This window comes from Ochotona princeps, chromosome 7 (assembly GCF_030435755.1).
Source record: "Ochotona princeps isolate mOchPri1 chromosome 7, mOchPri1.hap1, whole genome shotgun sequence".
In the NCBI taxonomy this organism is placed as follows: domain Eukaryota; kingdom Metazoa; phylum Chordata; class Mammalia; order Lagomorpha; family Ochotonidae; genus Ochotona; species Ochotona princeps.
The window spans coordinates 25,180,376-25,202,954 of NC_080838.1; the positions used below are offsets into that span (position 1 = coordinate 25,180,376).

The 22,579-nt window shown below is 42.9% G+C and overlaps 1 protein-coding gene across 1 annotated transcript in view; it reads left to right on the forward strand.

The window, feature by feature from the left end:
* The window catches only part of SCLT1 (sodium channel and clathrin linker 1), a 204,244-nt gene that overhangs the window by 27,212 nt on the left and 154,453 nt on the right, over nt 1-22,579 (forward strand). The window contains exons 4-5 of the mRNA XM_058666848.1: nt 315-387; nt 9,985-10,040. Coding sequence (XP_058522831.1) covers nt 315-387; nt 9,985-10,040 — 129 coding nt within the window. The remainder of the gene's footprint in view (nt 1-314; nt 388-9,984; nt 10,041-22,579) is intronic.

Sequence of the window (22,579 nt, forward strand, 5' to 3'; positions counted from 1 at the left end):
TGTGCTTGTCATAACTGGTGGAGAATGAGACTGTTACCCGCATGTAATAGATGGAGGCGAAGGATGTAGCTGAACATCTTCCAGTGCATAGGCCAGCCGCTCCAACATGAAGAAATTTTCAGACTGAAATATTGTGCTAAGATTTAAACCCCTGGCCAAGGGGGAAAAACAAAAGCCAATGTAGTGAGTGATTCCTTTGGGTAAAATAAGCATCATTTATATATATATATATATATATATTTTTTTTTACCTGTTACATAGTTATTAAACTAGATGGAACAAACTGTCATATTTTAATCTGTTTTTTTCTCTAGCTTTTTAGCTTCTCTCATTACTGAGTATGATAAACATCTAGAAGAACTAAATACACAGCTGAAATATTACCAGGTATGAAATCATAGTCATTAAAGCTTTTTGTAATATGTGAAAAACTAAAATATATTTTCTTTCTTTTTAAAAATATTGATAATGAAGATTTGATAAGCTATTAACTTAATTGATTCTGGCTGCATATGTATGTATCTGTGTGTATGTTTAAAGATTATGTTCCGTTTTTTTTTAAGATTTACGAATTTTTATTACAAAGTCAGATATACAGAGATGAGAAGAGACAGAGAGGAAGATCTTCTGGCCAATGGTTCACTCCCCAAGTGGCCGCAACGGCTGGAGCTGAGCCAATCTGAAGCCAAGAGCCAGGAGCTTCTTCCAGGTCTTCCACGCGGGTACAGGGTCCCAAGGCTTTGGGCTGTCCTCGACTGCTTGCTCAGGTCACAAGCAGGGAGCTGGATGGGAAGCAGGGCTGCCAGAATTAGAACCGGCACTCATATAGGATCCCAGCGCCTGCAAGGCGAGGACTTTAGCCGCTACGCTATCGCACTGGGCCCAAGTTTTTTTTTTAAATCGAGTATTTCCTTGCCATTGCCGTCTGGCAGGATCATTTTGAGATGTATGGTAGAATTAATCCTGTTACTGTTTCCTAACACCTGGTTGGTTTGTGCGATTTTTTTTCTCCACCAAACCATCTAAAATCCTGCTAGAGCTTTCTCCTTACCCGTATTTATCTTGCATTTCTTTAAAGTAGTTTTTCCTCCAATTTCAAATATGTCTGTCAGATGTTTTTGTCTTATGTATTTTCGATCAGCTACTTTTACTATCAGCATAAACTGAGGCCAGTTCTGTGTCATAGTAAACTAAACCTTCACCTGCAACTTCAGCATTCCATATGGGTGCTTGCCCATGTCCCAGCTTCTCAACTTCTGATCCAGCTTGGGCCCTTACACCTGTGTGGGAGACCCTGAAGAAGCTCCTGGCTCCTGGCTTCAGATCGGAATGGCCATGACAGCCATTTGAGAGTCAACCACCAGATAGAAGATCTTTATTTCTTTCTTTATCTCACTCCCTGTAACTCTGTCCCTCCCTAAAAAAAAGAAAAAAAAAAATCTAGATTTAAGCTGTCAGAGCTTTTTCTCCCTGAAATCTTATAGTAACCAGTTTATTTTAGGAGTGAAGAGAGTAAAGTAACTGAAAAAGCCACCTGTAGAGACAAATTCTAGTCCAGGAATCCTAAGATGAGGAAAAATAGCAGGATCCCAGAAAATTAGAATAATAACACATTTTGTTCAAGATATAGTCCAAGTCTCTCTGAGGCACATTTTTAGAATAAAAACTAATACTTATAATGTACTTCTTACATCTGAAAATGCTTCTTGTCTTTGCTTCCCAAATTTTGACTTTTCTGTCTAGAATAATAATACACTGGCATCTATTTCCTAAATAGAACTTAATATTTATGTCTTAAATTAAGCACACCAGGAGGCAATGACTTCTTTAAAAAAAAAATTGAATGTGTCCATGATTATATTTGACCTAACTACCAATCCCATGATCAATTTAGCTGTGGCTAAATTAACTGTGGCTGGGTAGCAGAGTTGACTAATTTAATGCAAATGAAAGAAAGTATCTTTTTTAAACAACTCCTAAGACTGATTTTTGAATACTGGAATTGCACTTTGTCTTCTGTTCTTACATGAAAAAGAGGAAAGCATATAATATACTTTGAAATGTGATACTTAGTAAGCCTTTCAGTATTTCAGGAATGATAAATTGCCAGGACTTATAGGAACAACATTATTAGAGCTAACTTAATGTCCGATTTTTAGTGGATTGATGTGCAGGTTTATTGAAAGATCACATAGTGCTTGCAACCTCTAAAAATATGAAGTTAAGTTCTTCCATTGCATTTGGAGTAACTGACTTATTTTCAAGGTTATCCCACTAATGTATAAACTTATAAAGTGAATTATACCTTATACCTGAATTACTTTAAATTGCAGTTTCTGTTTTATTGTAAGTTAATTAAATGTTTTCTGGTCCTTATTATTCACTTTTTAGCCTGTGGTCATTTAACTTTGAGTGAACCTCAGTTATTTCCTTTAATGTTTCTAATTGACATTTAAAGAGCAAGAGAAAGTTCCTTGCACAAATGGCATTTCACATTTATTTTTAGGACCAGTGAATCGTAGGTGTCTGCTGAATTAACTCTGAATTACTCTGTGGCATATTTGGTGTTTTGATTGTTATAACATAACCAATTATGTTGAAGTTAAACTTTTATATAATCTGATTCATATATCTTTAATGAACTCTGTTACTAAGATGCTAACTTAGTTTTTCCATTTTGCATTTCTTTTTTTTTTTTAAAGATTTATTTTTATTACAAAGTCAGATATACAGAGAGGAGGAGAGACAGAGAGGAAGATCTTCCGTCCGATGATTCACTCCCCAAGTGAGCTGCAACGGGCCGGTGTTGCGCCGATCTGATGCCGGAAACCAGGAACTTCTTCCGGGTCTCCCATGTGGGTGCAGGGTCCCAATGGTTTGGGCTGTCCTCGACTGCCCTCCCAGGCCACAAGCAGGGAGCTGGATGGGAAGTGGAGCTGCCGGGATTAGAACGGGCACCCATATGGGATCCCGGGGCATGCAAGGCGAGGACCTTAGCCGCTAGGCCACGCTGCCGGGCCCCATTTTGCATTTCTTACAACGGAAGGTTGATTACCAAATTAATCAGAAGACAGAAGCTTTAGTAGTAAGCCCAGTAACGTATTATACACAAATAATTGTTACTTCATTTAGGGAGAAAAAAGATGTTTGAAGCTGTGCTAAAAATAATGACCCTTATAAATCATATCTGCTGTTAGAACTGGTTCTTATGACTTACTGACTCAGTCAAAAGTAGTGTATCTTTAAAACAGGACAACTATTGGTGCAGTTCTCTATATGAAACACTTTGTATCAGTCAGCAAGTATAACTAGTAAGGAGAATGCTGATAGTATGAGAAGTGCTGTGTAGACTTCTTTCGAAGCATTAAGTATTTTGGGATATTTATAGTAAACTTTTAATGTGACTGTAATGATTCATCTTTAAACTTAGCTAATATGTGTGTATGTGTATATATACATAAATAAATAGCCTATGTAATTATTTACATATTAATTACTTTTCAAATGGATATGTAAGTTTCTTAGATTTTTATTTGTTTTTATTTTTGGTGATGCTAAACTTGATCTTAGCCAAAAGGCCAAGAAGCAATTATTTTTTGGTGATGTTTACATAGTTGGTCAGAGAGGGAAGGATTGAGGGTTAGGGGAAAGTGGGTGAGACCATTGTTTCCAAATATTCTTTTTCTTCCTTCTGTATCTGGGGAAAGAGGAGATAGGAGGGGAGAAGCTGCACTCAGTCTCCCAACCTCCTCAGTACCCAGAGGTGGGCATGGCCACTTGATCATCCCAGGGTCCCCTGTGTGGATCATGCTCCAAGGGTTCTGCTTAAGTGGTTTTGATAGTTCCAAAATGCTGTCAATCTTGCTGATCCAAGGATGAGGAAATCTTTCTAAGGTCCAATGGCTGATATGATCCACCTTAGAGTCTCCATTTGCCCAGATATTTTCTATTAATACTTGGCTGGGGTAGCTGTCCAGTTTGTTATGTTCTTCCTCTGGTATGGTACCAGATGTCCTCTGCAGACTCCAGTGGACTGCCGTATCCTCCATGCCATCTACTGCTCATCTAAGCCACTGAAGAGGCCCAGTTCTGACACATGAACTCTTCAGTCAGTCCACCATCCTAAAATTCTCCCCATAGTTGGAGTTCTGAGTCTAGAGATTCAGTTGCAACGATCCTCAAAGAAACCTCATTTGAGGTGATCCCAGACTTGACCCTTGTTTGCTTGACTGTATGAGGTCTGGCTCAGTCTGTCACCCGCATCAGCCTTCGGATACACCAGAAATTGCAATTGCTGGGTCAGTTCTGTCTCCAGCCCCATCTCTTACATAACCAGTGGATACTGCGGCCAAGCCGAATCCTGCCCATTACACACTCGGCCCTAACATATACCAGCTAGAATTGCAGCCTAGTTGGAGCAACCCCTGATAACCCACTCTAGGCCCACACCCTGCCCTACTTCCTATGCTTGGCAGTATGTGCAGCAAACTGGTCCAGTCTGTCCCACATCCCATTCAGCTCTCATTCATGTCAGTGAACATTGGAGCCTACTTCAACCCAACCAACCTTACTATCCAGCCCACATTCTTGCTGATGGATGCCATTAGGCAGTCCCTCCCCCCAGCCTGGTTCTCATACTTATCACTGGGAGTTGCAGCCCATCAAAAAGAGGTGCCCACAGTTTCCCTACTGGGCCCACTCCCATTCCTGGATCTTTCACTCTCCAGGTGGTTCTGCTGTCTAGCCTGACAGGATTTATCCCCAGACCCAGTCCTTGCCAAATAAGGCTGCAGCAAAGTCCAACCAGCCTGCCCTTACTCTGGCTCATGAATGCAACAATAGATATGGTTACTTAGCCCAACCTGACTCTCCCCCTAACCCAGTTCACACACAGGCCAACAGGTGTTATAGCCCTGCCCAGCCTGGTCTGTCCTCGATCACAGTTCTCAAGCTAACCAATGAGAGCAGTCGCCCTGTAAGGGAGCCTATGCCGCCCGCCACTAGGCTTGCATATCCCTCAGGTCTTTCGTGTGCTGCTCAGTGCTATGGGCCAGTCTGGCATGGCTTGCCTTACCTTGGCATTTGCCAGCAGGTGCTGTAACCTGGACGAGCCCAGTCTGTGCCCGATTCCAGCTCATGCTGGTGGGTGCTACAGCCTAGTCTGGCCCAGCCAGCCCTCATTCCTGGCCCTAATGTGAATTGGGTAGTACTGTGGCCTAACCTGGCCTGGCCTGTACCCCATATGGTTCTCACATCTGCTAGTGGGTGTTACAACTGGCGCAGCCTGACCCACCCCCAGACCTGACCTACATGTATACCAGTGGATACTATAACCTGGCCTGGTCTGGGCTGCTCTCAGGTTCAGTTCTTGCGTTTACCTGCAGGGACTATGTCCTGACAAAATATTTTCCCAAGCTCCTCTATCAGGTCTACTCCCAGTGGCAGGTCTCGCATACACATGTTTGTTCTTGGCCCAGCCCAACTTGGCTACCTCCTGCCCTGGCAGGAACAGTGGCCTTGCCCAACCGGCCCACACCCATTCAAGATTTTTATTGTTGGTTGTTGCAGCACAACCACACCCAGTCCACCCCCAGACCCAGCTCTCATGTGGTTCAGTGGAAGCCGAGACTTAGCCCAACTGCTCCTATATTCACCCTGGTTCTCATGAGCACCAGTGGGTGCTGGAATCTAGCCCAGTCTGGCATAGCTCAGGCCAGGTCCACACACATACTGAGAGATGCTGCAGCCATGTCCAGCCCAGACCATTGCCCCCCTCCTGGCCCTTGTACTCACCAGTGGGAATCACAGCCCAGCTGGGGCATCCCCTTAGCTCCCAACCAAGCCTGTTCCCAATCACCGTTATGGTGGTTGCACTGACCCAGCTTGGCATAGCCCATCACCCGTCTTGGCCTTTGCCATTGGATGCTGCAGCATGACCTGTCCTGGCCCTCCACCAGCCCCAACTATCGCTGGTGGGTGCTGCAACTTAGCCCTGTGTAGACTGCTGGCATCCTGTCTCATGTACACTGGTAGCTGTGGCAGCCTAGCCTGGCATGTTCCATACTTCACCCTGGCTCCTGTACATGCCAGTGTGCTATGGTTTGGTCCAGCCCAATCTGCCCCCCTCCGGAATCAATCCACACACTTGCTAATGGGTAAAACTACCTTGCACAGCCTGACCAACATCCAGGCCTGAATTACATGCTTAACACCAGGAACTATGGCCTACCAGGGGAGTTTCCCAAGTTCCCCCAACAGGCCCAGACCTAGATTGTGCACATGCCTGCGGGTGCTAGGCCCTTACTCTACATCGTCTGCTCCTTCTGTGCCAGCTTATGTAAGAGCTTGTAGATGTTGCAGCCCAGCATGCCCACACCCTCTTCTTGGATGTGCCTGTGATTGCTGCAGCCTAAACCAGATTGGCCTTTTTCCATACCCAGTACCCATGAGTGTAAGAGGGTTCCATAATCATACCTAGCTCAGCCGTTACCACCACCAGCTCTCAAGCAAACCAATGGAAATTACAGTTCCACAGGGGTGGGCCCCACAGAATTTACCCCTGGATCTGATTCTCTTGCATGTTGGATAGTGTCATGGCTCAGCCTAATATTGCCCATCCCCTGTTCCAAATCTTACTGGTGGTACTGTGATCTAGCCCTACTGGTAAGTCCCCAGCTCTAGCTTAACGTGTGCCAGTGAGTGGTATTTGGCAGTGGTCGATGCTAACTAGCCCAGCTCAGGTCTCCCATGTGGGCTGGTGCATTTTTCTGACCCTTAAAGGTCTTCCCGTTTGCCCCCTCCAAACCACTTGTTCTCAGCCACTCACTTACCTACAGGTACAGTAGCCTTGTTGATGGAAGTTCCTCCATAGCCATTCCTCACCTGCAACGTACTCCCTCAGCGTTCCTTCCTCCTGTACTTGTCCTCACCCCCTTCCCTGGGCAGTCTGCCCTCCATCCTCTGCTGTGGTATCAGATGTCCTCTGCAGGCCCCAATGGACTGCCACACCTTCTTTGTGCATCTGGGTATGCCATCCCCTGCTCCGTCTAAGCCACTAAGGAGGGTCAGCTCTTCAGAAACAGTATCCTTATTAAGTAAGTCCCTCAAAGATCATTCCTCACCTGGACGTAAGCCCCCCAGATCCTCACACGTCCCCACCTGTGTCATTCCCCAAACTTCCTGCAAGCCTACACTGCCAGCCCCCACAAGCACGCCGCTGGGCAGCCTGTGGGTTTCACCCAATGCCATTGGTGCCCCAAGCCACCCAGCCCTGTCCCTGAAGGGCTCCCTTTGGGGCTCACTGACCCAGCTCCCATTGTGCACGTGGGCCAGTGGACCCAGGTCAGGCAAACCAGTCCCCCTGGGTACTCACCCCCCTGGGGCTCACCAGCCCAGCTCCCACTGTGCACACAGGCCAAAGGACCTGGATCAGGCTGGTCCCCACCAGGCCACCCTCAGGGCTCACCACACATATGGGTCAGAGTACCCAGGTCAGGTGACCTGGTCTCCACCAGGCCCCCTCCAGGGCTCATTGGCTTGGCTGTCACCACGCATGTTTTTGTAACTTTAAAAATCAGTCGTTAATTGAAAACTTGAAAATTGCAGTGATAAAACACAAAAATCTTAATGCGTAATTTAAAACTTGCACTTGCCTTTCCAGTTTTTTCTGTTACTATATCACTCCATATATGTTCAGGTTCAATTATCTGGCAGTGAATAGATATATTTTCATTTACTTGTCATTCAGGCATTACAGAGAGACAGTGTACTTTCAAAACAACTGAATATTACAATTAGCTTTTACTGATTTTCTAGGCCAGTCTGCCTGGAAGCGTCCCTAGTTGACAGGAAGGATTGGAGAACCGCCTGTTCCACCTGTCCTCTGCCAGGGTTTACCTCAGATTTGGCTTCTGTCTTTTAGCCTAGGGTACACAGTCAAGACTCAGGGATGTATGATGAGTTAATTGCAGTTTTGTTTTCTGTGTGAGTTTACCTGTTTCATTCCTGCTCTCCATTCACCATTCATTCTGATAGCCATTACTTACTTTTCCCTTTTCTGCTTTGTCATATTTCTTCTTAATTGAAGTGTTATTACTTTTTCTTTTCTTTTTTTAAAGATTTATTTATTTTTATTAAAAGCCAGATATACAGAGAGGAGGGGAGACAAAGAGGGAGATCTTCCAGCCAATGGTTCACTCCCCAAGTGGCCGCAACAGCTGGAGCTGAGCCTATCCAAAGCCAGGAGCCAGGAGCTCTTCCAGGTCTCCCATGTGGGTACAGGGTCCCAAGGCTTGGGGCAGTCCTCAACTGCTTTCCCAGGTCACAAGCATGGAGCTGGATGGGAAGTGAGGCTGCCAGGATAAGAACTGGCGACCATATGGGATCCTAGCGTGTGCAAGGCGAGGACTTTAACCACTACGCTATCGCACTGGCCCAATGAGGATTTTTCTGATCACAATGCAGTAAACCTAGAGATCAGTACCAGAACTTCCTCAACCTTTTCTGTTTAGTTTTGCAGCATATAACACCAAAAAGGTAAGGTGATCCTTAGGAAGCTTCTGGGCTGTTTAGAATTTGTTCCAAATGCTGGATGAACCTATAGTTTATTCTCAGGATTGATTAAAAGCAAATTCTCAAAAACATATCTACATCACTAGCAATGTACTTTAATTCTGTTCAGTAAGGAGAGTAACAAGAATGTTTTGACTTTTTGATTCAGAGGAGGCTCTGTAGAGGGAAAAATGTGGAGTTTCTGGCCCTAAGTGAAACACATCACCTTAAAATAACTATTGAAAAACATGACAAATAGGTGCATTTTAGGAACTGAAACCACCAAAGTCTTTCTTTCTTTTTTTTCTAGGTCCTGACCTTTTTTTTTTTTAAATTACATTGCATTTTGTGACAGTTTCATAGGCTCTGGGATTCCCCCAACCCTTCCCTGTGCCCTCCCCGCCCCCCATTGTATTACTTTTTCTTAAAATCCGTGACAAGCCCATCATTCTCTCAAAGAAAATTAATTGTATCTTCATCTCATTTTCTTTATAGCATGTGTTTTATTCTTCACACTGTATTTTATTTTAGTGATTTTTGGAAGCCATCATTCCTACTAATCATGTCAGTAATCATGTCTGTTGCTATGGCAGCTTCACATAGTGCAGAGTTTAGATGGTTAATAAAGATGGTGAATCAGATGGAGTGAATGATTGCTAAACAAGATCTCTGCTTTTTCACCATTAACACTATACCTTTTTTATTTTTAAATACTTTATTTGTATTGAAAGGCAGAGTTACAGAGAGAGAGAGAGAGAGAGAGAGAGAGAGAGAGAGAGAGAGAGAGAGAGAGAGATCTTCTATCTGCTGGTTCAATTCCCAAATGGGTGGAACTCCAGGACTGGGCTGTTTCAAAGCTGGAATCATGGAGCTTCTCCTGGATCTCCCATGTTGGTTCAGGGATCCAAAGACTGGGGCCAGCCTCTGCTGCTTTCCCAGGCTATAAGCGGGGAGCTGGATCAGAAGTGAGTAGTCAGGATATGAACTAGTACCTACTTAGGGTGCTGGTATGGGAGGTGGAAGTTTAGCCTGTAAACACCGTGCCAACTCCAACACATATGAACCCTTTGAAATATTAGATAAACACATATGTGAATATGGGCTTCACCTAAACTGTAATGAGATATACATTCAGAATTTAGCAATCATCTGGTATTGGTTGTATTGACACACTGAGGAATATCATTCATATTCTTTACAGCTACAAAACATAGAAACTGTATTTATTTTGCAATGTGTTAAATATTGTAGAACACGTGTTTTATTATATTCTGTGTATGATTAAGCTTTCCATACTTAATATTGTGTTTTCAAGAATAAGAAATAACTTATCTGTACACTAGCTCATAGAGTCTGGTTGAATGTGAATGGACTACTTAATAGAGATCTAATTGTAAGATGTATTGTTTTTTACACTGTATCTTGTTGTTTCAGAAACAGGTGGGTGAGATGAAACTACAGCTTGAAAATGTCATCAAGGAAAATGAAAGGTAGACATTGTTACTGATTTTTTTATAGTCTGAGGGAAGTTATTTTTGTTACTTTGTGTATGAACATCCACTGTAGTGGTTAAGAATGTGGGCTCTTGGGTTGATTATCTGACTTCTGCCTTATTTCTTACATGCTGTGAAACCCTGCACAAGTTACTTTACTTCCTTCTGCTTGAATATCCTTGTCTATGAACTGAAGATAAAAAACAGAAACTATTTTATTGGACTGACTCTAAAAGAAAAAATAAGGGCTTATGATGGGGTGTGTGATAAGCACCTCATGTACATCAGCAATAGTAGTTTGGAACATTATATACAAACAGACTTACAAAATGAAACTTTTCAACCTACCATCCACTTTAAAAGCTGCAAATGTTAACTAATACACATGGCATATATCTGTCTTTTCCTTCCATTTGTCATCCCGTTAACAAAAGTAAAATTTGTCTTGAATTTTGTGTCATTTCCTTATTTTTTCAAAATTTTTATATAGGTATCTGTAACACCAAACAATGTATTATTTATTTTTGTATCTTGGCAAATGGAGTCACCTAGTAGTCTGGAACTTTTTTTTTTTTTTTTACTTGCTACTATCATGCATAACTGAAATAGGTTTTATGAATGCTCAATTTTGAATTTTAATGTCAGCTTGGTTTCCAAAGTCAGTTTACATTTTTAACAGTGATACTAATTTCTGTGGATCCATATATTTTATCAGCTTCTTAAATTTTGTCATTTTGACTATTAGGAAGATTTTCATTGTGGTTTTATTTTACTTTCAAACTATATTTGGCCATTTTTCATAATGTTTATTTTCCCATTTGCTTTTCTTGGCTTGTTAATTGCTTATTTTTTCCCATTGCTTATTACTGTTTCTCTATATTTTGCTTACTAGATTATCTCTCTCTCTCTCTCTTTCCTTTTAAAGATTTATTCTTTGGAAAGGTAGATTTACAAAGAAAAAGAGAGACAGAGAAAGAGCTTTCATCTGCTAGTTTGCTCCAAAGTGTCTGCAATGGCTGGAGCTGAGCTGACCCAAAGCCAGGAGCTTCTTCTGAGTCTCCCACATGGATACAGGGTCCCAAGGCTTTGGGTCATCCTCCACTGTTTTCCCCAGACACAAGCAGGGAGCTGGACGGGAAATAAAGCACCTGGGACATGAACTGGCACCCATATGGGATCCTAGCACTTGCAAGGAGAGGATTTAGCCACTATGCCATCATGGTGGGACTTGCTTACTAGATTTTCTAAGTATTTACTTGTTTTTGTGCCAGTCAGTTTAATGCAGTAAACAGTAACTAGAAACTTCACATGAGAGGGAATGTAATTCGTTTACATTTAAACACTACTAGGGTATTAATTTTAGGGTCATACTAAAACTAATGATTCAGAGGTCAGCAATTGATGCTGCTCCTACCATTTCATTTGTTTGTACTACAGCTTTATTTCCACAAAGCTGGGATGAATGGATAATGGGATGCTGAGTGTTGGCTGCAGTATTGGTTTGCTTGCCTGCTGCCACATCAACAAAAATGGTCATAACTCACTTCTGCCTAAAGTGCCTCTAGCTAATGAAATCATTATTCCATCTGCAACTCCAGCTTTAACAACATCTAGGGATATAATGTTTAGACTCTCAGCCTGTGTAATAAAAACAGATGCTTGGAAAAGTGCAGAAATTAATAAATACCAGTGTTCCATACAACCCACTAAATAATACATAAATATCAGGTTATGGCATGTTTGATAAACAAAATTTCTAAATTTTTCTTCAAATTTTAAGGTGCTTGATTCTCAGTTGTTCCCTATGGTAAGTGTCCTTTGTAACCTTAAGTATTTGGGGGTGGAGGAGCATTGTGAAGTAGTGATAAAGCCGTTGCCCATACTACCAGCATCCCATTTGGGCACCAGCTTGAGCCCTGGCTGCTTCACTTCACTTTTTAATTTTATTTACTTATTTTTTTTTACATTTTATTGTTACTATTATCATTTTATGATACAGTTCCATAGGACACTGGAATTTCCCTTATCCCCTCCCCAATTCCCTCCCCCCCCACCTAGTTCCTCTATATCATTACTAAAATATAGTTCTTCATACACAGTCATATGTCCATTATGGCAGGCATGGACGATGGCAGAGAGTCCAGCATCCTATTGTCAAAATATAGTTAACAGTTTCATTGGGACCCCATCTTTGTCTGGAAGTAGAAATGCATACTACATTGTATCTTCACATCTGGATGTTAGTCTCCATTTCACAGCTACTGTACATCCCCTCAAATGAAAAGTCATAATACAAAATCAACAATAGAAGAAAAATAGAAATTTACAATGCCATGAAGTTCAATGACATGTTAGTAGATATGACAGTCTCCATTACACAGCTACTATACATCCTCTTAAATGAAAAGCCACAAAACAAAATCAACATTAGGGAGAAAACAGAAATTAACAACACCATGAAGTTAAATAGCATGCTACTAAATGATTAACGTATAGCTGAAGAAATGAAAATCAAGAATCTTCTTGAAGAAAATGATGCTACTGTATGATCTACAAGTCATTGAATAATTTAATCAGAAGGAAGTGTTTTGAAGAGATGAAACCAACAGAAAACAACAAAACCCATGCGATATAGTTTCCGCTGATCTTTGTTGGTGAAATGTGTCTGTTGTAGGCAACAAATAGATGGGTTTTGTTTTTTAATCCAGTCTACTAATCTATGATGTTTGATTGAGCTTAAGCCATTTACGTTCAGAGTTTAATATGTATGGATGGTACTTTGGTCCTGTCATTTTAGGAATGGGTTGTTCATTGGTTTAGTCTTCTGTTGTCATTTTACTGAGATGTTCTTTACATTTGCCTTTGGTTTTGCTTGGTGCTATTCCTCTTCTCTGCCAAGAGAACATCTTGAAGTATCCTTTGTAGGGCCAGTTTGGAAGAGGCAAATTCTTTTAGCTTTTCTTGACTGTGGAAGAATTTTATTTCATTTTCAAAAACAAAAGAAAGCTTTGCTGGATATATTATCCTAGGCCGACAATTTTTTTCTTTTAGAATCTGGAATATGTCACTCCATTCTCTTCTTGCCTGTTGAGTTTCCTGTGAGAGATCTCCTGTGAGTTTAATTGGCATTCCTTTACATGTCAGTTGATTTTTTTCACGTGCAACTTTAAGGATCTTTTCCTATGTTCAATAGAAGAGAGCTTGATGATCATGTGTCTTGGTGAAGATTGCTTTTGATCATGCCTGTTGGGAGTTCTGTGCCCCTCCTGGATGTTGTTTTCCCAATTCTTTCTCCAGATTAGGGAAATTTTCCTTTATTATTTCATTAAATACATTTGCAAACTCAGCTTCTGTTTCTGCACCTTCTGGGACTCCCATAACTCTTATATTTGGCCTGTTTATATAGTGTCTTTTAATTCTTGAATACTTTTTTTGGCCTGATCCAGCTCTGCTTCCAACTTCTTGTTTGTTTCACCCTGATGACAGGAAATACCTTCCAATTCTGAGATTCTTTCTTCTGCTTGCTCCTGCTGTTTTGGAGACTCTCCATTGTACTTTTAATTTGCTCTATTGTGTTCTTAATTTCTGATATAGCAGCCTTGATTTGCTAGAGCTTCCTGCAGAGGCTCCTGGGAAAGCAACAGAGGATGTCCCAAGTGTTTGGGCTTCTGCACTTAAGTGGAGACCCAGAAAAAGCTTCTGGCTTCAGCCTGGCCCAGCTCTGGCTGGTGTAGCCGTGGAATGGAGAAATTCTCTCTCTCTAACTCTACTTTCACATTTTTCAAATAAATAAAATCTTCTAAAATTTTTTTCTTAGGCCACAGGGGCTTTGAGGGAGGGAGGTGGGAAGGGAGGAAGTATAGTTATCTTTCTGGGCCACATCTATGAAGTAAATGAAATCTATTCTCTTTATATTAATAGAAAAAAATTATTTTGTAAGTATTTTATTTTGATATCTTTGCATAGTTGATTAGGGCTCAGAGGGTCAAGGGCTACAGGAAAGTGGGTACGACCATTGTTTGTACATTTTTATTAATTTTTTTCTATATTTGGGGCAAAGGGAGAGATAAAGGGAGAAGCCCCTCCTAGCCTCCCACACATCACAGGTCCCCGATGTGGGGCATGCTCTGAGGGTCCTGCACAAATGGCTTTGACAGTTCAACAGTTCTGAATTGCTGCCAGTCTCACAGTCCAAGCACGATGAAATCTTTCTAGAATCCACCGCCTGACATAGCTCACCTTAGAGTCTCTGTTCAGATTTTCACTGCCAACACATGGCTGGGGTAATTGATTGATTTGTTCTGGCCTCCATCCTCTGTTGTGGTACCAGGTGTCCTCTGCAGGTTCTGATGGACTGCCATATCCTCCATGTGCACCTGTGTATGCTGTCCACTTAATAGAAAAATTTTTAACCATTTTTATTATATTTTTGGCAATCTTTACATGGTTAATTAGGGTAAAAAGGTTCAAGGGCTACAGGAAAGTGGGTAAGACTATTATTTCCACATTGTTTCCTTCATGTATCTGAAGTAAAGGGGGTTTTAAGGGAGAAGGCCAACCCAGTTTCCCACCCATCCCAGGTCCCTGATGTGGGGCATACTCTGAGGGTCTTGCTTAAGTGGTTTTGATAGTTCAACAGTTCTGAATTTCTGCCAATCTGGCATTCCAAGCATGATGAGGTCACTGAAGAATCCACTGATTGACATATTAGAGTCTCTGTTTGCCTTGTTTTTCACTGTGAACATATGGCTGAGGTAGGTGATTGACTTGTTCTGTCCTCTGTTTTTTTCATGGTTAGGGTTCTGAGTCCAGCAGTTCGATTGTGGAGATCCCAAAAGAAACTTTATGTGAGGTTTTCCCAGACCAGATTCTTGTATGTTCTAGCAAGTATAGGGCCCGGTGCAGTCTATCGTCCCAATCAGCTGGTGGTTGCAGTTGCTGGCTTGTTTCTGTTTCCAGTGCTGTCTTCCGCTGAAACCAATGAGTGTTGCAGTCCAGCCTCGTTCTGCCCAGCACACACTCAGCCCTCACATAAACCAGTGGGAGCTGCAGCCTAGTCGGAGCGACCCACAATAACCCCCACCAAGCCCACCCCCTAACCTGGTTTGCCAGTATGTGCAGCAGACTAGTCCAGTCTGTCCCACATCCCATCCAGCTCTCATAGATTTCAATGGGCATTGAAGCCTAATTCCATATAACCAGCTCCACTATCCAGCGCACACAGATGCTGGTGGGTGCCTTTCTGTCGAGCCATCCCAGCCCCTATCCTGGTTTTCATGCCCTGTAGTGGGAGTGGTAACCCAAGAGGGAGGAGCCCACTATTTCCCTTCTAGGCCACTGCCACTCCTGGATTATGCACTCTCCAGGTGGTTCTGTGGTTTGACTTCACAGAATTAGCCCCCAGTGCCAGCTTCTGCCAGCTGATGCTGTGGCTAAGCCCAAACAACCCTCACCTACTCTAATTTATGCTTGCACCAGTAGGAAAAATCAGCCCAGCCTGGCTTTTCCCTGATCTAGTCCACATGAGGCGCACAGGTGTTGTAGCCCTGCCTAGTCTGGTCTGCACCCATCCCAGCTCACGTTCTCCACTGGGAGTACCCGTCCAGAACTGGAGTACCCCCATATTCCCCCTGCCAGTTCCGCCCACTCCCTTCCTGGTTCTCACGTGTGCTGGTTGGGCGCTGCAGTCTCATCCAGTACAGGTCACCTCACCTTGGCATTCTGTAATGTGCACTGTTTTTTTGTTGTGACGGAACCTGGCTTGACCCACACTCTGTTCTGGTGCTTGGATTCACCAGTAGATGATGTGAATTGATTCAACCTGGTCTGCCTCCGACCCATGCCAAATGTATACAAGTGGGAAACTTTTCATGGCCTGTTCTGGGCTGTTTCCTTTCATGCTTCTTGCTCTTACCTGCAGGGTCTGTGTTCTGCCAGAGAAGTTGCCCAGGCACCTCCCTCAGAACCTCTCCCAATGCCAGATTTTGGGCATACCAGGGGGTTCATGAGCCAGCCCTACTCAGTTCACCTCCTGGACTAGCAGGAACAGTGGCTTTTTCCTGACTGGCCTTCAACCCAATCTGGTTCTTACTGTTGCATGATTCAGCCCAGCCACGGCTCGTCCATACCCACATACAGCTGCCACATGGCTCAGTAGGGGCTGAGACCCAGCCTGGTCCGTCCCACATCTACCCTGGTCTTCCAGAGCACCAGATTGTGTTGGAGTCTAGCCCGGCTTGGTGCGTCCAGTCCCAGTCCACACTAGTGCCTCGGGTGAAATTACAACCATATCCTGATCAGAACGAAGCCCCCATTCTAGCCCCATGCTCCTTGGTGGGAACCTCAGCCCAGCTAGAGTGTCCTCTTAGCTCCTCAACTGGGCTTGTTCCCAGCCATAGATTGCACACATACCAGTGGTTGCTCTGACTCAACTTGGCTCAGCCCCTCACCTGTCCCGGCCCTTGCCTTAGACACTGTCTTAGCGTCTGGCTCATGCAGACCAGTTGGTGCAAGAGCCTAGGTTGGCATGACCTGTGCTCTATCCTGATTTCTAATTTTGCTTGTGGGCTAAGGTTTGCTCAGTCCTGCCCAGTACACCCCATTCCATTACCAATTCATACATTAGCCAGCTGTTGGGGCTACTTTGCCCAGCTTGTTCGATCCCCAGGTATAGACCACATGTTCACCAGCGGGAGCTATGACCCACCAGGGGAATTTCCCAAGTTCCTCCACTTGACCTGCTCCCGTACCCAGTTCTCATACATGCCATAGGGTTTAGGCCAGTGCCCAGCATAGTCAGGCCTTCCATTTGACCTTGTATGAGCTAGTGAATGTTGCAGCCCGGCCCACCCCACACCCTATTCAGGATGCGTATTTGGGTGCTGCTGCCTGGACCAGTCCGGACTGTTGTTGATTCTTTAACCTGTGATTGACAGCAGGCTCCTAGGTCACACCTAGCTTAGTCCAGCACCACCCCATCTAGAATTTCCACAGGGTTTGGCCCACATATCCCTCACAGAATCTACTCACTGATATGGTTCTCTGGCATGCTGGTTAATATTGTGGCCCTGCCTAATGTGACCCTTCTCCTGATCCACCATCATGTCAGGTAATAGGATATGATCCTGCTAGACAAGCCCCAAGTCTTAAGTTTTGCATGGACTGTCCACTTAATAGAAAATTTTTAAAATTCTTTTTCAACCTAACACCAGAGATCAGATATATGCTTCTAAAAATGTTTAAAACATTCTTTTGATCACAAGTTTCTTAGCTCTTTTTTTTAATTACATTTCATTTTGTGACACAGTTTCATAGGCTCTGGAATTCTCCCAACCCTTCCCCGTGCCCTCCCCCCCATGGTGGATTCCTCCACCTTGTTGCAGTATTACAGTTTAAATCCAGTCCACATTCTTTCATTGCACGCGTATACCAAGTATAGAGTCCAGCATCATAGAGTCCAGATACAGTCAACGGTTCCTTGGGGAGACCATCTCTGGTCTGAAGGCTGAGCTGACAGAATATCATCCCGGCCAAAGAAAAGCCATAACATAGTATCCGCAACAATTTACAACATGGAGTTCATTGACATGGCATTGAGTAACCAATATGTTAAGAGATGCAGGTTCTTAACCACATCCTGTGATTACTTCATTGACATTTCAATTTTAGTTTATAAACAACTGGTTTCTATACACCTTAATCTGGCTATAGGGAACTATTCAGCTGTCTTATGTCTATTTTCATTTTAGTGTTGAGCAGTTTATAGTTTTGAAACATCATTTTTACTGAACTCGACAAATGTTAGGGTAATCCAAACTGGCTTATAACTCTCACAAGGCATATATCAACAGTTGGGGTGGAGAACAGTTTTAGGAGGGGTGTGCAGAGAAATCTCCAATGCCCTAGTGAGGAGTAACTTATCTTGTGTCCTACCTAGTAAGGTATATGTGAGTCTACGCTGACTGTTTCCCGTATGGTTCCAAGCTTTCCTTGTTGTTCTCTGTCTATCTATTCTAATTTTTGTTGTCATTGTTGTTTGTTTATTTATTTATTTTAGGGGGGCTCTGTTTTAAATATTTACTTGTTTATTTGAAAGACGTAGTTACAGAATAAAGTGTTGCATCTACTGGCTCCCTCCCAGAATGGCCACAGTGGCCAGAGCTGGGCCATTCTGAAGACAGGAGTTTCTTTAGGTCTCCCACATAGGTGCAGGAGCCCATGCACCTTGCCGCTCTGTCCTGATTTCCTTCAGACATTAATAGGGAGCTGCATTGAGGGTGGAACAGCTGGTAACTCATACCTAAACTGTAAAATGAAGAAATAGTTTCAAGTTCGAAATTTTGTATTCATATAAGTTGTACGAGAGTTTCCTTTTTTATTTTTGTTATATTTATCTTATTTTCCTGTGACTTATTTAAATGAATGCATATTCTTTTGAACTAAATGCACTGCTTGGAATTGCTATGTCTTACCTTTCATTGTTTTTGCATTTCCTCCTCTACCAGCTTCCCTTGCTTCCTTTCATGCCTAGGCCTTTTAAAGCCAGTCTTCACCTATTTAACAACAAAGAAAAGTGGTTTATTTGAGGAGGGTTCAGTAGGCTCTTGTGGGAGCTCATGAGCACAGTGCCCGCCTCAGCTTGGCTCCTTGGTGAGGGCCTTGCGCTGCTTACTATCTTAGGCAAGATGTGGAAAGGGTCATCAGGCATCTGCATAAGGAACACATGTATGAGAGGCCAAGGCTCGATTTGTAACAAGCTGCTCCCATGTAAATTCATCCAGTCAAGAGAGACTCACTCGTTCCTAAGAGATGTAGCTGACTGCCACAAGACCTATCACTTCATTAATGCTCCTCGCATAATGTTAGTGTTGGGAATCATGTTTCAACGTGTGTTTTGGTGTGGACCACCAAATTACATCCAACTGCAGCAACTCTCATATGTCATGAATGCATTTATTCCTGGTACTTTTAAGATGGAGGGGGAAAATGAATTTTCAGTTTGTAAATGCACATTCAAAATTATCAGCTTTTGAAATAAACTCTGCTAATTCTGTCATTAGACAAATGTTCTACTTTGAATAATGAGTTGTAGTTAAGGACTACAAAATCAGATGTGTATGTTTTAAGGAAAAATATCTTAAAATATACGTCCATGATCATGTCTGAGTAATAGAAGGTGGCAGCGGCACAGATTGTGTAGTAGTGTATAGTTCCACCTCGTCGGGTCTTCTAAACATTTTAATGTTTGTATTTGAGCGTATTGTCAACTAAAAAATAGAAATAATGATGTCATTTTATAAACACCTTACTAAGGAAGAGGCAGAAGAGAGATATTCTCTGCCATGTTGTTTAAACGATGTTAACATAGTTTATTGGAGAAAGTGATGAGACAGGAATTCCTACAACTGTTGGACCGGGCAGATGTCACAGTAAGGTCTGAGAGCACAATCTGTATTCACACTAGGCTTTTTATGGCCCTGATAATGGGTACCCCATTTCCTCTCCCCTCCTCCCATTCTGCAAAAGTTCAAGTGGGGGATTTCTGGGTACCCTGGGCTCGGGGATGCAGAAAGAGGCCAAGTCCTGTTTTCAGAACTTGTTTGTTCATTCTATTGCACATAATTTTTTCTTAGCCTCCCTTACAAACATATGCTAATATCTGCCCAGCTGCCCTGACTTTGTTCCTCAAGAGAAGAAATCTGGGCCCAGCTTGGTAGCCTAGCAGCTAAAATCCTCTCTTTAAATGCACCAGGATCCCATATGGGCACCGGTTCATGTCTAGGCATCCCCACTTCCCATCCAGCTCCCTGCTTGTGGCCTGAGAAAGCAGTCGAGGACGGCCCAAAGCCCTGGGATCCTGCACCCACGTGGGAGACCTGGAAGAGGCTCTGGGCTCCTGGCTTTGGATGGGCTCAGCTCTAGCCATTGCGGCCACTTGGGGAGTGAATCAGCAGACTGATCTCTCTCTCTCTATCCCCTCATCTCTGTATATCTGACTTTCCAATCAAAATAAAACCTTTTTTAAGAAGAAATTCATAATTTTAGTAGGGGAGTGGTTCATGGATGTAGATCTCTGTCTTTGTATCTTTTTCAAACTGACATATGGACATAGAGGTGTTTTATGGGTATTCTCTTGCTATCTGTCGTATGGTGTTTGAGGGTGGCCTTGAAAAAAAAAAGTCTTGTGTATTCCAAGGGACTGATTATTTTTTTTTTAAAGATCTATTTATTTTTTATTACAAAGTCAGATATACACAGAGCAGGAGAGACAGAGAGGAAGATCCCCCATCCGATGATTCACTCCCCAAGTGAGCCGCAACAGCCAGTGCGCGCCGGTCCGAAGCCGGGAACCTGGAACCTCTTCCGGGTCTCCCATGCGGGTGCAGGGTCCCAATGCATTGGGCCGTCCTCGACTGCTTTCCCAGGCCACAAGCAGGGAGCTGGAAGGGAAGTGGAGCTGCCGGGATTAGAACGGGCGCCCATATGGGATCCGGGGCGTTCAAGGTGAGTACGTTAGCCTCTAGGCCTTGCCGCCGGCCCGAGGGACTGATTATTAAGGTGGAAATCCTACCTTACAACCACATGGAATTGGGTGGTTTATATTGGAAGCAGAATGAACAAGGGCATTAAAAACACATGACATAAGGAGAAGCAGTAAGGATGTGGAAGCCAGAGGGTCAGTGAGGGGCAGGAGCCAGAATTTCTAAGGACAGATGGTAGCCAAAAATATTCAGCTTGGTCCTAGAGTTATCTGGTCCTGTAGAAAAAAATATGAACATGGTTTTGTATCTTTCTTGTGTGACCTAAAAATTTTGTTAAATTACTAGACAGCTCCTAGAGCAACAGATAGAATACCTCGCTTCCTGCTTGCCTGAGCAACCCCAGGACAGGTTGCAGGGATTCTCCCTGGGACCCATCTTGAGTTTGTTACGGGTGAGGAAAAGCACTAATACTCTACTTCCTGACACACAAGTTGTGTTCTTTTCTTCCCCTCCCCCAATTCCCGCCCCCCCAGTTTTGAATATTTTTGTTTAAATCATTCTTTTTTTATTTATTTTATTTTCCATGATTCAACTTTGTAGGTATAGGGATTCGCTCCTCAACTTTCCATTTCCCCTCCCCACCATTTCTCCCCATATTATTACAATAGTATAGTCCTTCAGGAACCATCTCAAATCCAACATTCTGCTATTTAAGTGTGTCTGTCATAGCATTATAAGTATAGAAAATGGTAGAAAATCTAGTATCATGTTGTCAAGGTATATTGGGAGTTCTTTTATTTGGGAGTAGAGAATCATACTGCAATGTAAGTTTACTTCCTGGTATGCTAGTCTTCATTATACAGTTCAGCTATTAGAATGTATTTATTTACATATTTATCTATTTGTCTTTCATTTTTTTAGATATTATTTATTTTTATTGGAAAGTCAGATATACAGAGATGAGGGGAGAGAAAGAGGAAGATCTTACGTCCAATGATTCACTCCCCAAGTGGCCGCAATGGCTAGAGCTGAGCCCATCCAAAGCCAGGAGCTCAGAGCCTCTTCCAGGTCTCCCATGTGGGTGCAGGATCCCAAGGCTTTGGGCTGTCCTTGACTGCTTTCCCAGGCCACAAGCAGGGAGCTGGATGGGAAGTGGGGATGCCTAGACATGCACCAGTGCCCATATGGAATCCTGGTGCATTTAAAGAGAGGATTTTAGCTGCTAGGCTACCAAGCTGGGCCCTTGTCTTTCATTTTCATGAATGTTGCCTGATATCAGAGACAGATGATATTTGTCCTTTTGGGATTGGTTCATTTCACTGAGCATAATGGTCACCAGGTTGGAACACCTTTATGCAAAAGGTTGGATTTTTTTCTTTTTAATGTCCGAGTAGTTTTCCATGAAATAGACGTACCGGTTTGTTTATCTGTTCCTCTTTCCATGGGCATCTGGGTTGTTACCCTGACTTTGCTGTTGTAGATTGTGCAGCTATAAATATGGGGTTGTTAATCACTTTCTCATATGCAGATTTACTTTTGGATATATTCCAGGAGTGGGATAGCTGCGTTATATGGGAGGTCAATTTTTACTTGACTGAGCACTCTTCATACTGATTCCCCTAGTGGCTGCACTAGTCTACACACACACAAATCGTGGAGAAGCATACATTTTTCTCCATATCTATGTCAACAGGTGTTATTGGTAAGTTTTGGAATGTAGGCCAATCTCACCAGAATTAGGTGGAATCTCAATGTGGTTTTTGTTTGTATTTTCCTAATAGCTTGTGAGTCTGCATGTTTTCGTATGTCTGTTAGCCATTTAACACACTGGCGATGTGGTCTGGGAAGATGAACTTCTTTACCAACATTGGGTGGAAAATCATAAGCTAAAATCCATTCCCATGTATCTTGCCTAGGACTGGCCATGAACCCATTTTAGTCAGCGAAGTTTAAAGACTAACTTCCTTGTGGAGCTTTTGAGAAAAATGTTTATATTTGATAAAACAGATAAGAAAAAAGCCTCCTGGTGCTTGACATTCTTTTAACGGTTTATTT